At 34.5% G+C, this 22,708-nt stretch overlaps 1 protein-coding gene across 14 annotated transcripts in view; it reads left to right on the forward strand.

Annotated features, from left to right (window-relative positions):
* The window catches only part of LOC105334383 (neuron navigator 3), a 157,743-nt gene that overhangs the window by 68,750 nt on the left and 66,285 nt on the right, over positions 1-22,708 (forward strand). For 12 of the 14 annotated variants that reach the window (XM_066071828.1, XM_066071819.1, XM_066071820.1 and 9 more), the window contains exons 2-5: positions 6,521-6,638; positions 9,043-9,095; positions 19,911-19,983; positions 20,827-21,031. In XM_066071828.1, coding sequence (XP_065927900.1) covers positions 6,521-6,638; positions 9,043-9,095; positions 19,911-19,983; positions 20,827-21,031 — 449 coding nt within the window. Of the gene's footprint in view, positions 1-443; positions 599-6,077; positions 6,226-6,520; positions 6,639-9,042; positions 9,096-19,910; positions 19,984-20,826; positions 21,032-22,708 lie in introns of those variants that run through there. The other 2 variants (XM_066071832.1, XM_066071827.1) reach the window with 2 other exon arrangements.

The following is a 22,708-nucleotide window of genomic DNA, read 5'->3' on the forward strand; positions in this document are numbered from 1 at the left end:
CACCAGAGAGTACATTTCTCGTACTGTGAAGATAGGCTGTATATCGTTTATGAAGATATTGTTATGTATAGCTGGAGGAGCCCAATGGATATACCTTGTGCATCTTCCTCACAGATCTGATCTCCTTTATTACTGCACTAGCTGCCTTCGTTTGATATTCCGACAAACCTGCATTTTTCGTGAAAATGAAAATGCATGTGCAGACCGAAAATTTTAAGGAAATGGATGGATATATGCAATATCCTTTAAACTGTTATGGAAAGAGAAAATAGGATGTAATTACAGCAATTATTACATCTGATCAAAGATTTCTTGTGGGTGGATTTAATGATTTCTTTTTGATTTATTGTACAAAATAAGGAACCCTAATTGAGCAACATGCCGACAAAACGCATGTGGTGTATGGATTAATATGTGCTTTGTTGTTCACGAGATGATATCTTGTATACAAGATTGAAACACTTGATATGAGTGAGATGTAGTGAAAAAAAAGTTTTAAAACACTCACTGACTTTAAAGAAAATGGAAACTGTCTAACTTTTTTGTTAACATTGGAAGAAAAAGTTCAGCTATGAGTGATCATAAGGATAAGATTCCGGTAAGTTTATGAATTTTATGAAGATTATGAATCTCAAAATCGGCCATCTACTGATATCTAAAAACACCACTACTGATATGATAAAAACATGAAGTTTGTTGTGCAGACTTTAATTTGAAATGAATAGTGATCTAGTTTAGCAAGTGAAGAAAGAATTGAGAGAAAGGGGAAAAAGAGGGAGAAAGTCAGAGAAAAAGAAATTAACTAAATTGTTGGCAGTGTACCTTGCCATGTGTATAATACAAGTACTTTGTTGGTATGACGTATGTTTACAACTGCATTACTAGAATGATTAGGCTCAAGTGGTTCTCAGGAGGGAGAGCTAATGGTACTTTAGTACTTCCCCAAGGTTGCTCAGATGCACTATTATAAAGAAGACGAAAGACTTAAAAAAGAAATTTGGACTGATGCCATATGTAATGATGTGTAATTTGTTTTCTTCTGAAAGTTGAATGTAGAAATCATATAGGAGATATATGGAAAGGCTTATATGTACAAACAATGGTTTGAAGTAATTTGTTGTAGTAAGATATTGTGGGTCAATCATCATAGCTCAGTGGTCATATTTGCTTGGTTGGTAAAGGAGATATTGGTGGTTGGAACCCCATTGTGGCTGTTTACATCATGCTATCTCTATGAGATCATGTCATATGAAACATCATAGCATAGTGCTTTCATTGGTCTATATAGCCAAGTTTTAACAAGAACATGTCTTTAAAGAGATATACATAGAAGGGGAAGAGCAATTTTTACGATACATAGTTACCTAATTGTTCTTGTAGAACTTGCAGGAACAATTGATGTATTGATTGATCTTCAAACTTGTTAAAAACTTATCTTTTGAAGAAATAAAAGCAACAAAGTGAAGAAAACAAAAGGTTATAATAAAGGGAGTCAGGTTTTGAGTAATGTATTTATAAGAAACTTAGAAACTTGAGGTATTTTGTGCTGTAGTTTTTACCAGAGTCTTCTATACATCGTGCCTCCAAGTCAGTTTGATATTTTTGGTACAAAATATTGTAAGCACATCTGTTGATATTCTTTTCGACTAAAGCTTTCTTAAACGTTATAATCTACCTAAAGATTATTTAGCAGAGCAGTAATAAGATGTTTGAACGGGAAAAAGCCAGTAGCTTAGATAATCTGTAAATTGTACAAGCAACCACATGTAATTTAAAAGTGATACTGGAGTGATATGTTGTAATTTTCAATTGCCTGCATGCACCACTACTTGAAAAGCCTGCGAGCCTCTTGAATGAACACTACTGCTATCAGATGTAGCCATCATCCCCTGCATAGTGCAGTAGTAAGAAGCAGAATTCCTGCGATATCACTACATGTTCCGAAACCACAGATTGGAAGCATTGATCTGGATCATTTCTGCGTTTTTTGATATGAAGTTGAACAATAACTTGGCCCTTCCTGTACAAGTTATGTCCCTTTGATGTTTGCAAGAAAACACTGTTACTGGCTAGATGTTTTCCATTACCTTGAATTATAACTGTGTGTTGCTCTTTGCTTTAATGGAGTTGCACTGTGATAATTTAAGCAATGAGATGTATTTATCTGTTGCACTTAATCAGATACATAGGAATTGATTTGGGGAGAAAGAATTTTTTTTTACTTTTATTTCCGGGCGACCTGAGAGAAAGAGGCTTTATGAATGGTGATTTTAGTGGGTAATTGGCGTTGTGTAATAAAACTTTTTTGGAGGGAGATTGGTAGATTCTGATAAACATCGTTTGTTAACTTGAGAGATGAATGAAGTCAAATAATGATTTGTCAAGATAAAGCCCGATTACATCAGCTTCAAGTGGTTTCAATGGCAGAGATTTATACAATATGTCGGAGCAGGTTTTTACTATTGGTGGTCTAGGGCCTAACTTGCTTTGAAATCTCTTGACAGCTTATTTACAAATTTTTGAGTTATGTCCCTTTGAGTATGTTCTGTTATTCATAGGTGTGAGAGATGGAAGGGTATAAACACAGGTGCTATATTGGACTTCAGCAGAGTTTTTCAAATGATTTATATTTAAAATAATTTTTGTAAGATGTGGTAATTTCAAATGGTTTTATTAGGTGCATAAAATTTAATTCATGCTAAAAATACTTTATTTGGCATGCATACAAAATTATTTTGATGGAGCCTCTGAAGAATTTTAGTTTTAGTTTGATATATACATGTATGATTGTTGCTTACAGAACGTCTTAATGTTAAATATATATTTAAGGCAATAACTTGATTCAAACAGTGGAATTGCCAGACAAGGATTATATTAATCAATTAATCAAATGGGACACAAAGTGTTGTGTTTGATCTGATGATCTGAGTTCATTAACAAAAAAAATGTTTGTGCTATGAAAAATGTAAAAAGTGACCCGTCAACTCCTCTCGTGCATTTCTTTTTTGAGAAAAATTTCTAAAAATTAGATTTTGTGCCACAAAGAATCCATTACAGAAAACCCTTGAATTTAACCAAAAAAAATCCCATTTACCAGATTAACTGTGTATAGCCATATCATGTAGGCTTTTGATTGGAGACCAAAATTGATCAGCCGATATTCTCAAGTATGCTATTGTTCTATCTATGATATTACGAAAATAGAACCATGAAAGAATACGTCTTTAATCGCTCTTCATTTTCTGAAAACATAAGGGTTTCAAAAAATGGTTATATATATAAATAACATATAGTATGCATAGGTTTTGTAATATTTCAAGAAGAGTATAATGTTACATGTTTTTATCCGAAAATGCTATGCACTGCTTTAGAGGAAATAATCCACTCCACTCTCCACTTATAAACAGTGCATATTTCCTTGTCAGTACCATGGGGCTTATGAGTTGATTTAACAATAGCAAGTAGTGGTGTTTGTGCAAGTGTACGTATTAAATGATTTTTAAAGGTGGGGGGGGGCTGGAGGCATTTACATTGATTGTTTACATTAATTGACGGAATTTTCAAAGTTATAATCAATAACTCTCTCAAATACATTGCAAAAAAAAAGAAAAAGAAAACAGAGACGAAGATTTTATGTATATATCAGTTTATCATGTTTAATATTTAACCTAGATTTGGGACATAATTAAGAATGATCAACATAGATAAATTGACAGCATTAAAAGTTGAGAATGATGTAGATTGGGTCTTAGTTTTGTTTCGGAGACTTAACTGAAGCGAAAGCACTGACCAACCCCAGTGAATGATACAGATAAGGTGAACTCTGAATAGAGCACCCTATACTCATTAATCACACAGAGAACTGGTGCAGTGTTAATGGATTCCTTCTTCTGGTTCATAGGGCAAACAAGGACAGTACAAATTGCTGCAAGTTCTGTAGGATGAATTGCATTCAAAGGGCAATAACTCTAAGTGTGTGCACAGAATTTAGATGTATGCAAACTGTTGCCTTATTTTCTACTTTGATTAATGAACTGAAAAGAAATTACTGTCAGCTGGCGCTTTATTTTTTTTTCATAAATGCCTTGAATTTGTTGTCATATTTGCTAGAAATTTAAACTTTGTGAAAAAAATATCTTACTCTCTCTCTCTCTCTCTCTCTCTCTCTCTCTCTCTCTCTCTCTCAATGATGGACATGATTGAAGAATGAATTAAGTTCTTTTGAAAATAGATCCAGTGAACATTTTTACTTACACCTCACTACTCTTATAATGTGTGTAGTACGTGTTTATAAGTGATACCTAGTTTGATTGAGCAAGATACAATCTCCCAACAACTTCATCTACTTAAAAATGATTCTGATAAAATCAGATGATGCCCACTAAATTACATTACACTGATATCGTTCAGCTCAAACTTTTATGGTCAAATATTAGGTCCCTGTGCCTTCTTCTCTAATGGTTTGACATTGTGACATCTCTCTGTAACATCATAAGCCATATGTTCAGTAGTAAAGAATTGGTTGTCCCACACAGCAGTTATTGATTTTGGAAGCCCTATGAGAAAAGGATATGAAATTTACCATGAAATTAGTTGTTTGTTTATTCCACACCAGTAACTGATTTAGCATTCAGTTTGAGTGTTTGTTTTGGGATCTTTTTTTGCCACACTTTTAGGGCAATTTGTCAATAATAAAAAAGTGCTCAGTTGATCGATAGCAAAAAATCTTTTGTTGATGAAATTTTCAAATTGTTACCCTAATTATAAAATTTCTACACTGCACTGAACTTAATATGGTGATGCATTATAATAAAGCTGCAAGGTTTTTATAGATAGTATTTATATTGATTTGGTCGTACTTTCGCCTAACACCTAGAATATCGGGTCTTAAATGACTTGTAATTACAAAAGGTTAGTCATCCAGAACGAGGAAAAAGTAGCTACCTGGGCACAGTATGTGGGTAACAACATCAAACAACGCAATCTCTGATCTTCTAATATCAAGTCATAATTGTGGGGATTTTATGATGAGACGGGACCCTGTTGAGACCAGGTTTTCCTAATTTTTTTTTTCTTTCCGCGGGAGAGATATCAATAATGTGTAGTAATTGTATCTTCCTATACAGAAGCCTTCGGAACTGTAAATGCCCACCTAGGGGGAGAACATCTTTTTGTTTTCTCTAAAAACATCTTAAGTTTTTTATTTACTCGCCTGATAAAAAACGCATGAGAAGATATTTCGCTTGAGTCTCTCATTTTCTTTTCCTCATTATGATGCTCTTAATGAATGATCGAGTTGTGAGTCAAATCGGAGAACCGACAATCAGAGAGATATGTAAAACATAAGACTTCTGCAAATGAATTATTTAGCTGTGTGAAGACACACACCACTAAAAAAAATCTATCATTCATTTGTGCCACTGATATTGGAGATATTCTGTTCTGATAGAGGGAAATAGAGCCATGTTATAAGGACCACAAATCGTAAAATATTCCAGGAGTAAAATTCACCAGCAAAAGTCGGAATCGTTTAACTCAGACGAGAAGCATTGTGCATATGCATTAAGGGTCCCCCTGCATGGGAAGCAATATAGTTTAAATCATTCCCTGGGATCTGGATTTTTCTATGGAGACTTAATTGCCATGTAGTAGCTTTAGCCCGTCTATTTGTTCATCAGCAAAATATTGACAGAACGTTTTGTGGCTTTTTTTTGATAGATCATTTATTTTTTTTTTGGTGTTCAATGTGTTGTGATTGCAAACGGAGAAGCAATTGGACTTTTCTGGTACATGCTATTGAGCACTTGTTACATTTCATAAGATTGGATGCTCATCTTTTTCTTCTTTTTTGTGCCTCCATCTTGGTCTGAGCTCAGAGGCCACAAGAAGATTGCAATTTTTTTTTTATGTAAGATGCATCACGTAATCTGAAAACCCAACTGGTATTGTCTGACAGGGAAATTGTACTGCAGTGTGTGTATTCTCCTGTATTGGAGACAGTGAATGGTTTCTTTCCAGCAGAAAACAATCCACATTGAAATTGATTCTGAGTGTTCAATGGATTATTCAAAGTTTATCTCTAAGATTGAAAGATTATAAACCTGTGTGTGTGTTAATATTTATTCAAAATATTGATAAAAAATGGGATCATCTTCTAGCCATCCTGTTCCTGGGGAAAATTCAGAACAGTATAATACTTTTTTTAATGAAAAATTCAAAATTAAGGTATGTTTGTCTGTCTGTCTGTTGATGGTTAATTGGATGTACAGTTGTTTGTTTTGGTTGACTGAAATTCTAATTATGAAAGGACAATTTTTGCAAAATATTAAGGATATAGTGAGTTTGTTTGCATTCTGTTTTAATTGCTAAACAGTTTTAAGAATTGGACCTGAACATCTTGAAATGGTCTATATTAATACTATGGACAACAATTTTTACTGCATGTCCAAACAGTTATTTTCCTTTAACAAAGATTTGTATCTTTACCATTGTCTTCATCTGCTGTTTTGTCCTTTTGCAGATATACACAGACTGGGCCAATCATTACTTGGAGAAAGCCAAAAACAAGCACACCATCAGTGACCTTCAGCAGGACGTGTCAGACGGGGTACTTCTGGCCGAGGTCATCGAGGCCGTCAGTAAGTGTGCTTAATATAATCTCTGCCGCTTAAGGTGAATTGTCTTTCTTACAAGGGAGATAACTCTCACAATGTTCAATTATTTACGACGTTCACTCATGTTTGTGCTTAGGGTACAATGTCTTTATCATAAGAAAGATGACTCTCTCTCATTATCACACAAAAGCTACGTAATTTATATTTGAACAGAAAGGAGTTCTACCTTAATGTGATGAAATACATCAAATCAGAGAGCTACTTTTACTTAACTCTCATGAAGTGCCTCAATTAAAGCTGCAGAATTTGGTAGATCTGGTAATAACTTTCCAAAGGGGATGAGCCAAAGAGGCAGCATTGATAGACTTGGGGACTCTTTGACCACATGCTAGAGTCATGATGCTTTTGAATGTCACCACTTCTATGAAAGTTCTCTAGCTTTGGTGTACCTAATTAACCAAGCCTTACATCTTTGTAAGAAGACTAAACAGCTTTTTGAAGAAAAGATGAAAGAGCCCACAATCAGGATCATAATACATATATGATTCAGAAGGTCCATGTACTAGCACTGGAGTGTCATCTGCAGTTCTGTATAGTGTCTCAGATAGATTATTGGTTTGGAATTCTTTCTCTTAATAAATCATAAGCAAATATTTATTTATTTTTTTAATTAAATCCTGTGTTTGAAACTGCTGCTGTACTTGTCAAAATTTGTTCAAAAGATGCATATCTAGGATATTTCAAGTTTTAAACAAACAGGTTTTTTTTTCTATTGAATTTTCTATAGTGGTCGGTGTTTCATGCAGTTTCTCATAAATGATAGAATAAGATTTGCTACAGCAAAGATTTGGTCTAGAATGTATTGGAGAAATTAAATCATTATTCTACAGTCTGACTAATATTGCAAGAGCGTATCACATAGCTATTATGTCATTGATTTGGTACTGGTCCAGCAGATATTGAGGTTTTCTGTGTTGTTCCTGACATCTGATATTTTTATTGTAGGTTGCATATGTACATGTAGCTGGAACTCGTACATTGTATTGATCTCTCAGGGTCCAATAGCAAACAGGGCTTGTAGTCGAAGATCATAAAATACTAGCGTAACATTAGTTTTAAACAGCTACAGTGGTATTTAATGAGGAATGTATAACTTGTACACATAAATATTTTCTCTGAAAAAAATTGATGACACTTGCTACGTTTCCCCCAAAAATTGATGACTCTTGGTTTATAATATGAGTATGAAGAAGGTATCATATATATTTTGATCATACAAACTAAGGCTGTGTAAATCAATGCCGATTTTCCATTTTCCCCCCAAACTTCATGAAAGTTTTAACGGCCAGTTAATGGTCAATAGATACACATGCTGCTAGTTTACATAGCTCCCGATGTGTTTGGCAGATAAGCCTTCCCCACTACATGGTGTTTGGTTAGATATCCCAGTCTAGGTTCAAATACCAGACATGGCCCCATGCCACGAGTCAGACAATCACGATCAGTGCTGGAACTAGGGGGTACATATGTATTGTGATAAGAGGTTTTGTATGAAAGACAGGGGAGGTTTTTTTTTTAATTGTGGATACTGCATCTGTGGAGATGATTTCAATACACCATGTCAGGTGTATTGAACTTCAATTTACTGGATAGGGGTAAAAAAAAAAGTAAAAGAGAAGTGTTGTATTATCTAGATCTATTGGAGGAATGTTTCACTATCGGCTGAACTTGCTGTTTGGAGCTTGGATACAGAATTAATAGATTTTAAGGAGCTTCACTTCATTAGAAACCTCCATAAATTAAATGTGTGTTCATTTTTCATGATACACATTATTAAATGTTAGATTTAAAGATAAATGCTAAGTGTACACTCAAAAACATCAGCAGCATTTATAAGTGAGTTTCATGCACCATATTAATCATTCTTCATCTTTTAATAGACTAAAAAAAAACAAAATTTGTTTGATTGTATTGATAAAGATATTTTCCTAACAAGGGGATTTACTTCCATTCAAGTCCCCCCCCCAAAAAAAAAAATCTTTGTTAAAAACACACTCTATTGCAAATCAAATTTCTTGAAATTCCCAGTGGTGGTTAAGAATCAACTGAAGTTTAGTGAGCTGGTCTTAGTATTGACCGGTAAGATGCCAATGTCAGATGGAATTATAAATATTTTTGAATAATTATCCCCAAATTGGTGTAATTGTGCATTGAATTTATTCAAAAGCAGAGATCCTGGAAATCATTGGTTTGTCTTGAGATAAAAAAAAAGAAAAAGATTTGTATCCAAAGCTATGATTATGTATAAATTAGTCATGCATATGGATTATCAATCCTGAGTATTGTCCATTAAGTTGTATTGATTTGTATAATTGTCAATTTGATTTCAGATGATGCTTTAATGATGATTTTCATTTGTATTTTTCAGCTAATGACAAAATTAAAGACATAAAATCCAAACCAAAGAACACTGCTCAAATGGTAAGACATGTTTATATCATTGTCATACTAAGAAAGCCAATAAATAAAATAAAAATGTAAGAAATCTGGTGAATCATGAGAAAAAAGAATTATGAATTCAAACTCAACTGCTCATGATTAGAGGCCATGAAACACTATAATTAGACCAGTTCTTTTTGATTTCAGTCTCACTTAACAAAAGAAAAAAATACTGTTAAAGTGAGAATGAGTTCAAAATTGGGCTTGTTTTAGTTTGTTGGCACTAAGTCATATAACATATTGAACAGAAGACTTAAAGACAGTTTATAAGTTTTTATTTTGAATAATTAAGAATAATATTTTCCATGGTGCCTTGACCAGGATACATTTTGACCTATATTTCAAAGCTACAGTGTATGGTAATCAAATCAAACATGAAAATCGTGTTAGAATTTACTTGGTTTTTATTTGTAGTGAGTATAAGAGTCTGCTATAGAGAGTTACATGATGTCAGTTTGTTACACCTGCAAGGATTACGTTATCTTCAAATTGTCAGGAATTTTTATAGATAGGATTTTCTAACTGGCATTTAATTGCCTAGATATGAAAGTTTTGTTTGTTATTTAGAAACAAAGATGATGTGTTCTTTGTTGGTTTTATATGGATGTATTTATTCATTCAATTTTTTTTCTTCTAAATTTAATTGATGAAATGACGTGTTAACTAATAATCCCTGGTCATGCTATCAAGGTACCAAACAAAGCAGCTACTATTTTCTTCAAGTCTAATTAGTCCAAGATGTTTTGCTTAAGAATGTTTAAAAAGAGGAAGCAAAAATGACCGCATTGTAAAATTTATGAAAGAAAAACATCTGTTTGACCAGGATGAATGTCATATACAAATAGGAAGCATCGATCATCTTAAAACTATTTCTGCCATAAACTAACCCACCTGGAAATTTCATAAACAAATGGCAGACCTTTCTAATGAGTCTTGACAGATCTGTAAGCAACACTTGAATCTCTCAATGTCCAAATCATCTCCACAGATGCAGTATCCACCAGTTAAGCTTGTATTTATCTGTTGCTAGACACAGGAGTTTGTAGGGCAGGCTCTAAAGACCATAAATTGAGAAAATGACAAAAGTTAAAATTTATGATTGAAATGGTATATTAACTATTAAAATAATTTGTCGAAGAGTTATATGCTGTGGGTCCAGATGCCTTAATTAATACTAAAGAAAGTAGTTCATGTATACATTCATATGTGTGATGTATGACAGAAGTAAATCCCAAAATGTATTCTCGGAAGGCTATTATTGGTTTTTGGTAGTTCTCGATAAATTTCACTCCCCCTGGCTGCAATGGTCCTTGAAATAAAAAGTTTCAAAATTTTGACTTATACAAGCTTTATATTTGATAACCTGTAAAGTTCAAAGTCCATTATGAATGTCCTTAAGGCTCAAGAACAAACAGGACACATGCAGTCACAGTTCAACCCTTATGAGCTACTTCTCTCAAGACAGTCATCGTGTTTATGAGTAAAATATTCAGACTGCAAGATTCCTTCAATTTGTAAATATATTGTGAATCATTTTAAGAAAGACCATGACAAGGATTTTTGAAGAAGTTAAGTTGATGTTTATTTTTTAATTTGAGATTAAACATTGCATGTTCTTCTAAAAATTTATAAGACGGGGGAAACTACTCAAGTCAAAGACAATATGAAACATTGTGTAGGTACGTCAGAATGCTTATTTTTTCCCTTGTTCTTTGCCATTATTACTACATGTCTATACTTTGCAGTGCTTCAGATCTCAATAATTTGTTCTTGTACAATGCTCACAATTATTTCCAAATGTCGCGGAAAAGTAAAAATTACGCAACTGCACCAGAAAAATATGACTAATGTTATGAAATGGAGAACAGCTAATTGTGAATTTAAAGCTCCAAAGGAATCGCAAAGTAAAAAATCTCTCCATGTCTCTCAAAAAAATAATATTAATTTGTCTTGTCCCATGTTGTGAGCATCATTATGTGTTTTCCGTGTTCTCCATTAACAAAAAGGTTTAATTGCATTAGTTACAGATGTTTTCAGAGGAAGTAAGCTGGCTAAAATGCATATGTGGAGTTTATTTGAAGTTGATTCATTAGAAAAAGTCAGATTTTTATAGTAGATTCCTGTGTATGTGTTGTGTTAGGATTGTAATATTAATATTTTTTTATGGTGTTAGCCACTGTAAGAATTTTTAGAAATATTTTTTGGAGAGTGCAAATAAAATTCTGCACTCAAAACAAATGCCTTGATCTCTTAAAGAATTTCTCAGCTGTATTTCTTTGTCATTAACTTCTTCAAATAGAAGAGCAATGTGGTTTACATTGTATTTGATGACTGTTATCATTTATGTATGCATAAAGTGTTTGTATTAATTGTAATTAACAATGTTTTAGCAGCTCTTAAAAAATTTGATTCTTAATCCACACATTTTTGTTTTGTTTCATTTTTGAACCATCAGACCAAAAATTAAAGGGGAGGGATAAATTTAATTACTGACAGCTTTTTATGGTAGAACTATTGATTTTTTTTTTACAAAGACATCTCTTTCTTTTTAATCAGTTTTCAAAATCACATCAAACATCTGTTGTTACTAATAATACATTCAAACAGGAGACGGCACAGCAATATTCAAATAAATTTCATATTGATTTTTATCAAAATCCGAAACCTTCGGGGTAAATGAAGATGGAACGCTCTCTGGGTCTGCATAATGATGTAAACAATAACATGAAGAGTTCATTGTAGGGGGAGAGGTAGATTAATGGAATAGCCCAGCAGCAGCAGCTGTAACTTTCATGTTTCACACTTCAGCGATTCTCTCTCCCTTCACGGCCTTTTCTCCAATTAATGACCTGAAGTTAAACTTCATGTCCGGAAATATAGTTTTTTGGGGGAAGAATTACCTTTGTGTATGTGTGTGATGTTTAACACAGCTGTTGTCAATAAACTGTTACTAAATAAATGACAAGGATTTTACATGTCTCCTCAAAACTTATTTTCCTGAGTGTGCTATTTCAAGACTGTCTTGTATGTTAAAAGGTAAGACTCTTTTAGTCAATATTACATGTTAAACAATCGTAGGGTATGTTTTGATTTTTGCTCCTTCTGACAAATCTAAGCATATAAATTCAGAATTACAAGTAAATTGTGTATACCCACAAGTTCAAATTGTCTAACATGATTTAGAGTAGGTGATTGAAACAGCGTGACTTGTAAACTCAAGATTTGCTATCTTTGTGCTGAAAGTTGTACAGATTCTGATGCTCACACCAGTCAAGAGGGCCATAAAGCTGTTATCTTGTCGTTTGGAGTTATCTTCAGCATCTAAGCTTTAACAAGATTTTAGAAGTAGGGGAAGTTGTATAGTACCCAGAAACTTTATATGTCAACCATTTGCTTCAATTTCCTTTAAAATTTACTTTATTACAAATAATGAGCCAATTGTTATTCAAAAGGCTGGACCATTGTTTGGAAAACTTCATCATAAGGAGAGATCATGGAATATAAAAATTGATTAGGTCTTATTACTATGATGTTCAATTTGTTCAAGCTGTGACAAACTTGTCCCTCATGATTTCAAAAGAAAACAAAGGGAACTAGTTTACAGGTCCTGGTCCTCCACAGACAACCAATACAAAGGTCATGACCTCAATATTGCCAGCCTTGCTCTGAGCAAGCTGCCGTTTAGAATATTGACGTTTTCACAGTTTTCTCTAAAAGTGATGCAGAATGGCTCTAAAGATGTCTGCTGCTTGTCTGGCAGAGGGCAATTACAGACAGACAGGGAATTGTCAACTCCCAACTGTCACACTGCTAGAAGTACCAGGTCTCTGCCATCACAGTTTACTGAACTTTTGGGAACGACAGATTTGGTTGTTTGGAAAGGATGCAATATGGCAAAGTTTATCACAAATAGTTCTGCTACTTTCAGGGTTCAATAGTTTAGGTCTCTCCAAGTTCATTTAGGTATTTGAGGTTTGATTAGATATATGCCAAAGGAATATTAAAATGTTGTTGGGAGTATAAATTAAGGTAAGGGTGTTAGAATCTTCTGGAAGCCTTAAATTGACCAAACAACATTTAAGAAGTGAAGAGAAAGATGTTGCAAGCAGAGGGAAGTGATTTGGGCTTGACTTTGTTCTTTTTGAGCATGTTTACGGAACACATCATTATTAACACGTGCCAGGTGCTAAGGATTCAGACCTCGTAGCTCCTGGATAGAGCAGTTTATATACAGTGAAAACTTGCCTCTGTTTAATATGCTACTTGTGGAGTTTATTTCTTTACATATGATGATAATGGTTCAAAAGTTTATATAGCTTAAGTTGTAAAATACCTGCTGACTTTTAAATTTCGATTTCATAAGATTTTAGTGTCACTGATGAACAATGAATGCATGGACATATTATATCATTGAATAGGAAAAAGGGTTGAATAATTTAATTTATGGTTTTGAACAGGATCTCTGTACTTAGGCTTTAGCATTTAATGGGAGTTTTCTTATCTGCCATTTATTTGAAAGGTCATCAACTTCTTAGCCCTTGAAAATTCTTGAACAGAATGTTTTCCTTCTTTAAATTCTTCCAGATTGTGCAAGATGACATTTATCATCTCATTTCTTCAACCACTGACAGGACTTTGTCATCAGCACCCTGACAAATGTTAAAGGTTGCCCCTGGTAATCTCTGTTGAGTGAGGGGCACTTGACTTTCAGGGCGGGGGAGAATGCTGGGAAATTTGTAGGATCAGAGTAGATTATAGCGGCTGCAGTGTTCTAAATGATTAAAAGTGGGTGACTATTGCTGAAATGGTTTCATTTCAATTGATGTATTTCTAATATTGGGAATTTTTGAGGTTTTGCAAAATTTTGTCATAACATTGTAGTTGACCTTTGAAGACTTTTTTGTCAAAGAGGGAAATTGATGCAGTGTAATTATCAAGTATGCAATAAGCAGTTATAATTATAACAGTTGGCATTTCTTCAAAGACCTTTGCAGCTGCATAAGCGTTTCGTCTTATTGTCCAGAGCAAACTTGAATGATATATGGAAATGTATATTGATTTGATGTAAAAAGGTTCAAAAATAGATACAGGATTTTAGTAGAATGCAGTTTCCTTCCTGGATTCTGTGATTTTTCTGACCATCTGCCAACAGTCACATTAGTAGCTATGGTTTGATTTTTGAAAATTGATCATGTTAAGCTGCTGAAAGCATGCATGCTGTTGCCATTTTTATAAGGTGATGTATTCAGTTTCATAATACATGTGACCTTGATGCAATACATGTGGTCTGAATGGCTATTGAAACCAGTATGTTAACACATGTACTGTTTGAAATTGAAGGTCTTATAATGTCTGAAGAATTGAGATTGGTGCAATTGCCATTAAATCAATACATGAATGTGTCCAAAAAAACTTAGTCCAACTTGTTGAAGAATTAAGTACAATTTGTACTTAAAAGTCAGAAATAGTACATTACTAGTGTCAGAGTTTTATACATTTTTGAATGTCTCAATATTAAAAATAATTTCCCTGTCGTATGTTAACTGCAAACTAAAATGTAAGATTCAATTTTTGGTATTTTGTAAATACATGTATAAATGTATTACAATCTCTCTCTCTCTCTCTCTCTCTCTCTCTCTCTCTCTCTCACAATTTTAATAATTGTAGCGGAATGAAGAAAGCTTGCTTGAAAACCACTCTTTCCTACTCTCTGTTTTTATAAAGATCTCCAATTTCTAATCAGTGTTTGGAAATCATAGATTTCTCCCTTTGATCAATGCTGTCAGATGTAGTGTTATAATTTTCCTTGGAACCATTATGCAATTGCCGGTTACAAATCTTTTGATAGTAGCCCCTTGGAGTCACCCTCATTAAAGGCCTTGCTCTGATAAACAAATAAACCAATGAGTTCACCTCTCTTATCTCAGGGACCAGAGACCCAGTGGGGGTCATTTTGTCTCCCCAGGGACCCTCCCTCTAACTTCACACTAGCATGTTGTCTGATGCATGGGTCTTTGATCTCTCGAGCAAAAAAGAACACAACGGCCCCTTCAACAATAAAATATCATCAAATAGTAAATTTAATATCTTCCAGCAACATGCATCCCTTAATCAATTAGATCACCGGTTTGTATTCGGTTTGTATTCGGAAAAAAAAAAAGAACGTTTCCATTGACTAGCAGCTCAGACTGCATGAGGTCTTGAACACTTTCACACTTAGGAGGGGGTAGTGTAGTAGAAATTAAGTGCCTTTTGAGACCACCCCTCTGCCTTTCTGCGTGCGGGGATTCTGCTGCCTGCTGCTACTTATACTGTTACAGAGTATCTGAGTGAGTGGATTTATGTACTCTTGTCCTGTGTCATATTCTTGTTGTTCAGGGAGTCGGTGTATACTATTTTTGTTATTGGATTGATTAATTCTCTGAGCAGGTATTTTTATCTTCATGCATGCTCTATTTTATTTATGATTTTCTTTTCAATAATTCAGATGATTTGACTGATTGTAAAATTTGTATGCGTAAGGCTTAAATTAGAATTGGAAGCTTTTGTAGTATAACATAGGTAAATATGGAAAAAAAAAATATCACCGAATTAATATCTGTTGTTTTGGTTTCAATCATCCTTGATCATACATTTTAGAAACTGGACTGGTATAGCCTTAAAAGTTTGTCCATGCATGCGAAAGATTTTGTTTGTCCACTTTTCTGAAGAAGATACAAAATTGAATTAAATATTAATGTAATCAATATCAACTTTTACATTTCAAATACAAAAAAAAAAGATTGTCGTCTAAGTAAAATATTATATTGTTGCACAACTTTTCATGATATTGGTGATTCATGTATCAACAATGGCAATTACACGTAATATGTTGCATGCTTCCTAGCTAACATTAACCTGCTATAATTGATGCCCAGGCTTGCGGTACCCAAAAAGTGACACGCTCACTCCACTGCTCCTAATTGACAAAGTTTGTAACATTTTCGATGGAATGCGAGATTTTGTTGTACATTGCTTGTTAGGTTTGGCTCGGGGCGGCAAAGTACCTGTAAATCGTGTTTTACGGAGGATGGGGGGAAAAACAAAAGTTGCGAGTTATTGAAGCTTAAAGGAGCAGCTGCCTCTTAACATGCCTAAGAAGCTTTCTAACTATTCTAGCAGTGCAAAAGTCTTTAGCTTGTCCACATTTGATTATACTCCGGAGTATTTTCTTCTTGATTTAATGTGCAATTGGGAGCAGTTGGTTGTATGTTTTTATCTCTTTGAAGTTTCCTGTGAATTGTTTTGCAGTCTGTGGTTACATTTTGAAAGCTTCTTTTTTCAAGTGTGTGAAAAGCATTCACCATAGTTGGAAGCAATGTTTCTAAAAATGGTTGCCCGATTTCTTACAGGAAACAATGGCTTGTAACATGAAAGGTATAAAAGATACAGTCTACTGGTCTCAAGATGTGTATTGCTTAATGATTGTTTCAGACGTCAGATACTATTCACAAGATTTCTCTTATTTGTGATTTTCATCAGGCAAAAAAACTCTTAAAGCCATTGCATGATCTTGGGTCCTAAATCAGGGTGCTCCCAAAGCTACCTCTGATCCATAAAGGAACCTTGGTACATTGTTTACGATTTGATTGCATGTGATCTGGTTAAGGCTTACAGGGTTTGGATTATATCGCATGCAATGGGGTTTACTTTAACTGCTATTTATCCCTTTTCTGACACCAGCGTTTTGTTGTGGGGACGGCAGTAGATCAGGTGGGGCCTTGGTGTGACTGACAGGTGCTTCAAAATACTGTCACCCTCGGTATTGTTTGTGAATGGATCCATTTCTGAAATGGGTGATAGGAATTAAATGGGATGTTTGCTACAAGGTCATGTTGGTACAGAGTTGTATAGTGTTAGGTTTCCTGTTTGTTGTTCCTTTTTTTTTTTTTTTTTTTTTTTATTAAAATGACCTACAGCATTATCCCTTTTTTATAACCCAAAGTATTTATCAGTTGACAAGACATGCACTGAAAGTTAGCTAAGTTTTTTAATCCTAAAATCGAGATATATCACTGTAACATTACTTAAAGATATCTCTGTTTAAACAGCTAGTGTAAACCAAAGGTTTTCATTATCTGGATAAATGTAACCATAATGCTTATTACCGGATGGTGATGAGTAAAAAAGACAGAATCTGACAGACATTGCTTACAATGTTACCCAAACAATCCCGACTGCATGGACATTGATTCGGAAGGCTTTGCTCCCATAACTCAACATCTGTAAGCCATTGTGGCATGATTTAGAACCTCAGTGTCCACTCAGCTGCAAAGGAGGATGGTCTGATGACAGCTAGCCAGGCACAGGAGACAACAGCTGTGTACAGTGACCTAACAGGGACAGAGTCAGACGCTGGGTCGCTTGTTTTATTGTGATAGCTGCTCTTGTCTCATTGGGGGGAGCCACTCTAGGGAATGATCTATGGTCGGCCATTAAGCAATGAAGGGATATGAATATGCAGATGATGATTGCTGAGATTAATTTCTCTTGACATTAAGAAAATGAGAGAGTGACCATGTCAGTTGCTGCAACTTCTGTGCATGTTTTTATTGTCTTCATAATAAAGAAGACAGACATATGATTTATTCTCTTTTGAAAAGTGGAAAGGCATAGCCTACATGAACTAATAGAGAATTAAGCATAAGGTTATATGCATTGTCCACTTCAAAGCACTGCCTGCTTATTTTAGGATATAATACTCGAAAAAATAAAAAAAATCTGATCTCGGATATGTTGCACTCACTTTGTGGATCTCCTTTTGAAAACTGGAGAATTAATGGTAACCAAGAGACCTAGTTTGTTGGGACAGTTGCGGATTAAGACAACACACATTAGGGAGCATCTTTTATTAGAAATTCATTAGTTATTGCTGTGCTCTACTGTAATTATTCCTGCATGAAGATGATGAGGAAATGCTTTCACATCTGCCAGATAGTTGGCACTTAATTAAGTCATACTTAGATTCTAGTCTGTTCACTCTGTGTCTTCTACCACAAAGAGTTATCCAGTCATTAGTAGGCGAGTTTTTTTTTTTTTTTTGCTCTTAAAAAGAAACAGTATTCACTCTTAGCCAAAGGGGGGCAGTGTGATTCACCATATTATTAAATTTGCAGTTATCATCTGCCAGACAAATATTGCAAGATAATGAGGGATTGTTTGTCTACAATTAAGAGAGAGATAGGTGCTGTTGAGTCTCTTCAGAGACCCGTTGGTGTGTATGTCACAGCGACTCACCAGCCTGGTAGAGGCAGTAATTATTGCATTCATAATCTAGATCAGTAGTGCAGCCCAGCCACACATCAAAGGGCTTCTGTGACCCAGTGCTGCATTTATGAATGATCTCGTGAAATCTGATAAGATGTGCTATGTGAAATTATTATTAATTTTGCTGATTTCTCCCCCAAAATTTTCAGGCTGCACTGAAATGTGATGTGGACATGAGATGGTTTTCTCTTATTGTTAGAATGTTATATGAACAGTTAATGGGCATCTCCTTGCAATGAAATCATGAAAGAAGGGGGAAACGGGGGAGTTGACAATGTCCGTATCCCCCACACCTCTCTTCCCCCCACCCTCACACACATGCACATTTGAAGAGTTGCAAGATTTTTGCCCATGTTTTGAAAGTATAAATAAAGACATAAAATTTCATGATACATTGTTACAAAAATGCTGAAAATGTTTGATGGTAATCTATGACCAGTGTTTTGAACCACGTTAAATCCAGGATTTCATGAGTTGATGGTTGTTGCTTCTCTTTGTTGCAAGATAATAGGTATTCAACTGCCATGATCCTTTGAAAGATAAGAAAAATAGCGAAATTGCATTTAAGGGAAACCTTACAATGGCTTATAATTGAAAAACCAATATCCATTGTCAATTAAGAGAAAAGAAATTAATAGCTTTCATGCTTAAAATTGCCTTATTAGTAAATTGGCTGCAAATCAGGATGTGCAAATGCGTCTCTCAATTATTCTCCTCCTCTTCATTACGGAACAATGGACACTTGTAATCAATTGGAGTTGTGCAAAAATTGGACAGAGGGAGAGAAAAAATTATTTAACGAAGCACCTGTTAAATAGGTGACTAAATTGTTTGCTGATCTCCATATAGATTGATTTTATGTCATTAGATTCACTCTCGGTCCAGTGAGTCATGATTTGAGAATCGTGTTGATTATCCAAGGGTCTGTGGGATAGACGCGGTTTCTCTCCTGTTCAATCATCAAAGTTATTGAATTATTAGGATCTACTCTAGCTGTAACTAGAGGATTCTGAGTTTTTGGGGATCGCAATATCTCCTCGTTGCAGAGCTTACTTTAGAGCGAGAAATGTCACATATGAGTCATAGGCGGGTTGTAAAAAGTTGACAAATATTGGTTTGATATTCTCTGGCGTAAGACATACGAGACAGAAAATGGTGTAATTTTGACTGCAGAGGTTTATGAACACTTTAATGATCAATGTATTATTAGCAGATATCATTTTCGTTTTATTTATGAAGTACCTGAAACCTTATTGTCCTTCACAGAAAATTGATTTTCTTTTCTTTCTTTTTTTTTTATTGAATTTCTAATGAAAGTTTTTAAAAATTCTGTCTCAATGAATTGAATGATATTGGATTCCAAATTTAATTCTTTATATGCCAGATTCTAAAAAAGATATTTTTTTGGGGAACATCATAATTTTTTAAATTGTACAATGATGTTTGCAATATCAAACTTTATTGAGGAATTTTTGTCTTTATTTTTTGCAGGTAGATAACATTAACAAGTGCCTAGCATTCCTTGCAGGCTTAGGAGTCAACATAGAGGGACTTTGTGCTAAAGGTAAACTGTACATTTCAGTTACATCAGGCCATCCTGGAAATAAATTGTCAGTTGTTTTTTTTTTTTTATCGTGGCCATGCACTGTTAATATTCAATTGAAAACAATATTTTTGCTCACTATATTCTTAATGTTTTTTAGCCATTGGTTCTTTGATGTCATACAGTACATATAATACTAATTTTAATTTAATCTTAAAGTTTATTTTGTTGTGATTAAAGATATGTGAAAGATTAAAACTTTTTGAATTATCATTTAAAATGTTATATGACCCATTGCTCTCTCTTGTGGTTTAAGTTAATTGGTGTATATTTTTTTAAATTCTCATTTAACCACAAAATATAATGAGAATTTTTTCTTTAATGATTCTTTCAATGTTTATAGTTTCATGCAACCTGAAAATGCATTCCGTGGTAAAAATAAAATTAATTGATCTTTTGTGAAAAATATCATTCTCACGTTCAAATTTTGGTTTTTGTTAGGCAACTGGTTTTCCTCCTTGAGTAATATGCACTTGACTCTCTCTGGGAAAGTGTTGCGTTTTGTTGTTCAGTTTGTAAACATTTCAAGGGTTTCCTGTTTAACATTGAAAGGGGAAATAAGTTTTCCATGCTCGACGCATAAGCATCGAGTAAGAGAAAATGCAAGTTCCATATAACACTTGCAGTTAAAAACCTATCCCTCTCGGATTCTCCAACCAGAAAAAACTAGGTATAATTGGAGCTAGTATTCGAAAGAAAAATCGTAAAGTGGTGCCTCTCTATACACTCAAAATGAAGTTTTAAAAGTGAAAAAAAATAAACGAAAATAGCAAAAACTCTCATGGAATCCTCTCACATTTGCAGATATCAAGGACGGGAATTTAAAATCCATATTAGGACTGTTCTATAGTTTGTCTCGCTACCAGCAGCAGCAGAAGGCGAAACTTCGACAGGGCCAGGAACACGCGCAAGCGAAGGCCCAGCCAGGGGAGAGCACTCCTGACAACCACCAACTCTCACAGCAGGGCAGAAACACACCCCAGCTCAATGGAGGCGAATCTCTATCCAGGTTAGTTGAAATTTTAGAAATGTTTTGTTTTGACTTTGTAGCATAATTGCTAACAATAGCAGTGCAATGCTATTGTGTAACAATATAGAAAATACTTAATTTCATTTTCAGAGTTTTTCTTATAATAATTTATTTATCAATTTGTCATGAAATGAGTACTGATGAATGTATGCAAAAGTTGACTTGAAGCAGGCTCTGACATTACTTGATTTTTGAAATTGTAAAACATTTCAATATGTGATAATGTGATATAGATATTAGATATTGCTTTTTGAAACTTCATCATAACAAGAGGATATTCCCAAGGTCAGGCTTTATGTTTGTAACATTCAAAAATGGACTTCAACCAGATTTAGCTGTGGTCAAGTAGTGGAAATAATCGGTCACCTGTCTGAAGGTCATCTCGCCTGACCCCAGAGCATCATAAGTCCCTTGGACAATAGTAGAGGAGGTCCCCATAAATCCTCCACCCCGCTGTGCGTCTCTGATTCATGAATTAATATTTAATTGGTTTCCTGATTAATTCTTTAACCTATGTCCTGCTGCAAATTGTACTACTAATGGCTGTGTCAATCAAAGCTCTCTGAATCCATAGAGAAGGAATTCCCCTCTGTCACTGTCGGTACTCATTAATGACCAAAAATTAATTCACTTGCAGCCTCTTGGTTGTGTCCCCATCTTTTTCTCTGTTTTTCACCCCAGAGAGTGTTATTCCATTGAGTTTTATGGCAGACGGTTTCTGACCCAGTGATCATTGAATTCCATCCAGTAATTTCTTTGTCTTGGAAAATCTCTGTTGCCTGTACTGTATAAATTTTAATGTGCTCTTAAAACAAGACAGTGCTAAGGATCATCATGTTTGCCATTGAATGTTATAACACTTAGTGACTCAGTATATGAGCTATTGCTAATATGAGAAAGTGTGTGTGATTCAGTTGATTTGACCAGCATCAGAGAAATATTACTGACCTTACTAGCAGGCATATCTGATTTGCAAGATACAAGGAAATGATCTTATGAAAGATTGGGGCCAAACACCTTTTGGTTGTTGTGTCTGTTTTGAACCAACTTTCCCTTCCAACTGACGTCTCGTGTCAGCTTGTTCACTTCTGTGGCTTGTTTGAAGCAAGACTGTTGAGGTAAGAAAAATGGATAAATCACGCTTTTTAATTTTTTCTGGGTTCGTATTGCTCATAACCGCCTGTTTTAATAGATTTCTGAACAAGTTGTAGGACTTTTTGATTTTTGTTTGATCGAAAACTCTTACAAGTGTTGGAAACTCTTGTTTCATTAGAACGATTTTCTTGCTTGAAGCAGTAAGTGGTTTCAGAAGACAGCCAGGGTAAAAATGTTTATTGTGTAACTAGAACAGGAAACAACAGAAGCAGGTGGAGTGAGAAGCAATGTTTCCTAAAGAGACCCTTTTGTTTACAAAAAAGCCAAAGAAAAGAGATAGTGTGTGTAATTGCATTCGTAACATAAGCCATCTCAATGAGTAGAGAGCTGAGAGAGTGCTTGCTTTGAATCCAGAAGAGAAAAAAAAAATTTTGAGCAGGGACACTACACTTCTTTTTCCATTCCTGCACTAAGTTATCATGGAGATGCTATGGACATGACAAGTCGTGAATTGTGTTCAGTGAACTTCCTGAATGTTGAAATTTCCTGGATATGCGCAGA

This window comes from Magallana gigas, chromosome 9 (genome assembly GCF_963853765.1).
Source record: "Magallana gigas chromosome 9, xbMagGiga1.1, whole genome shotgun sequence".
NCBI lineage: Eukaryota > Metazoa > Mollusca > Bivalvia > Ostreida > Ostreidae > Magallana > Magallana gigas.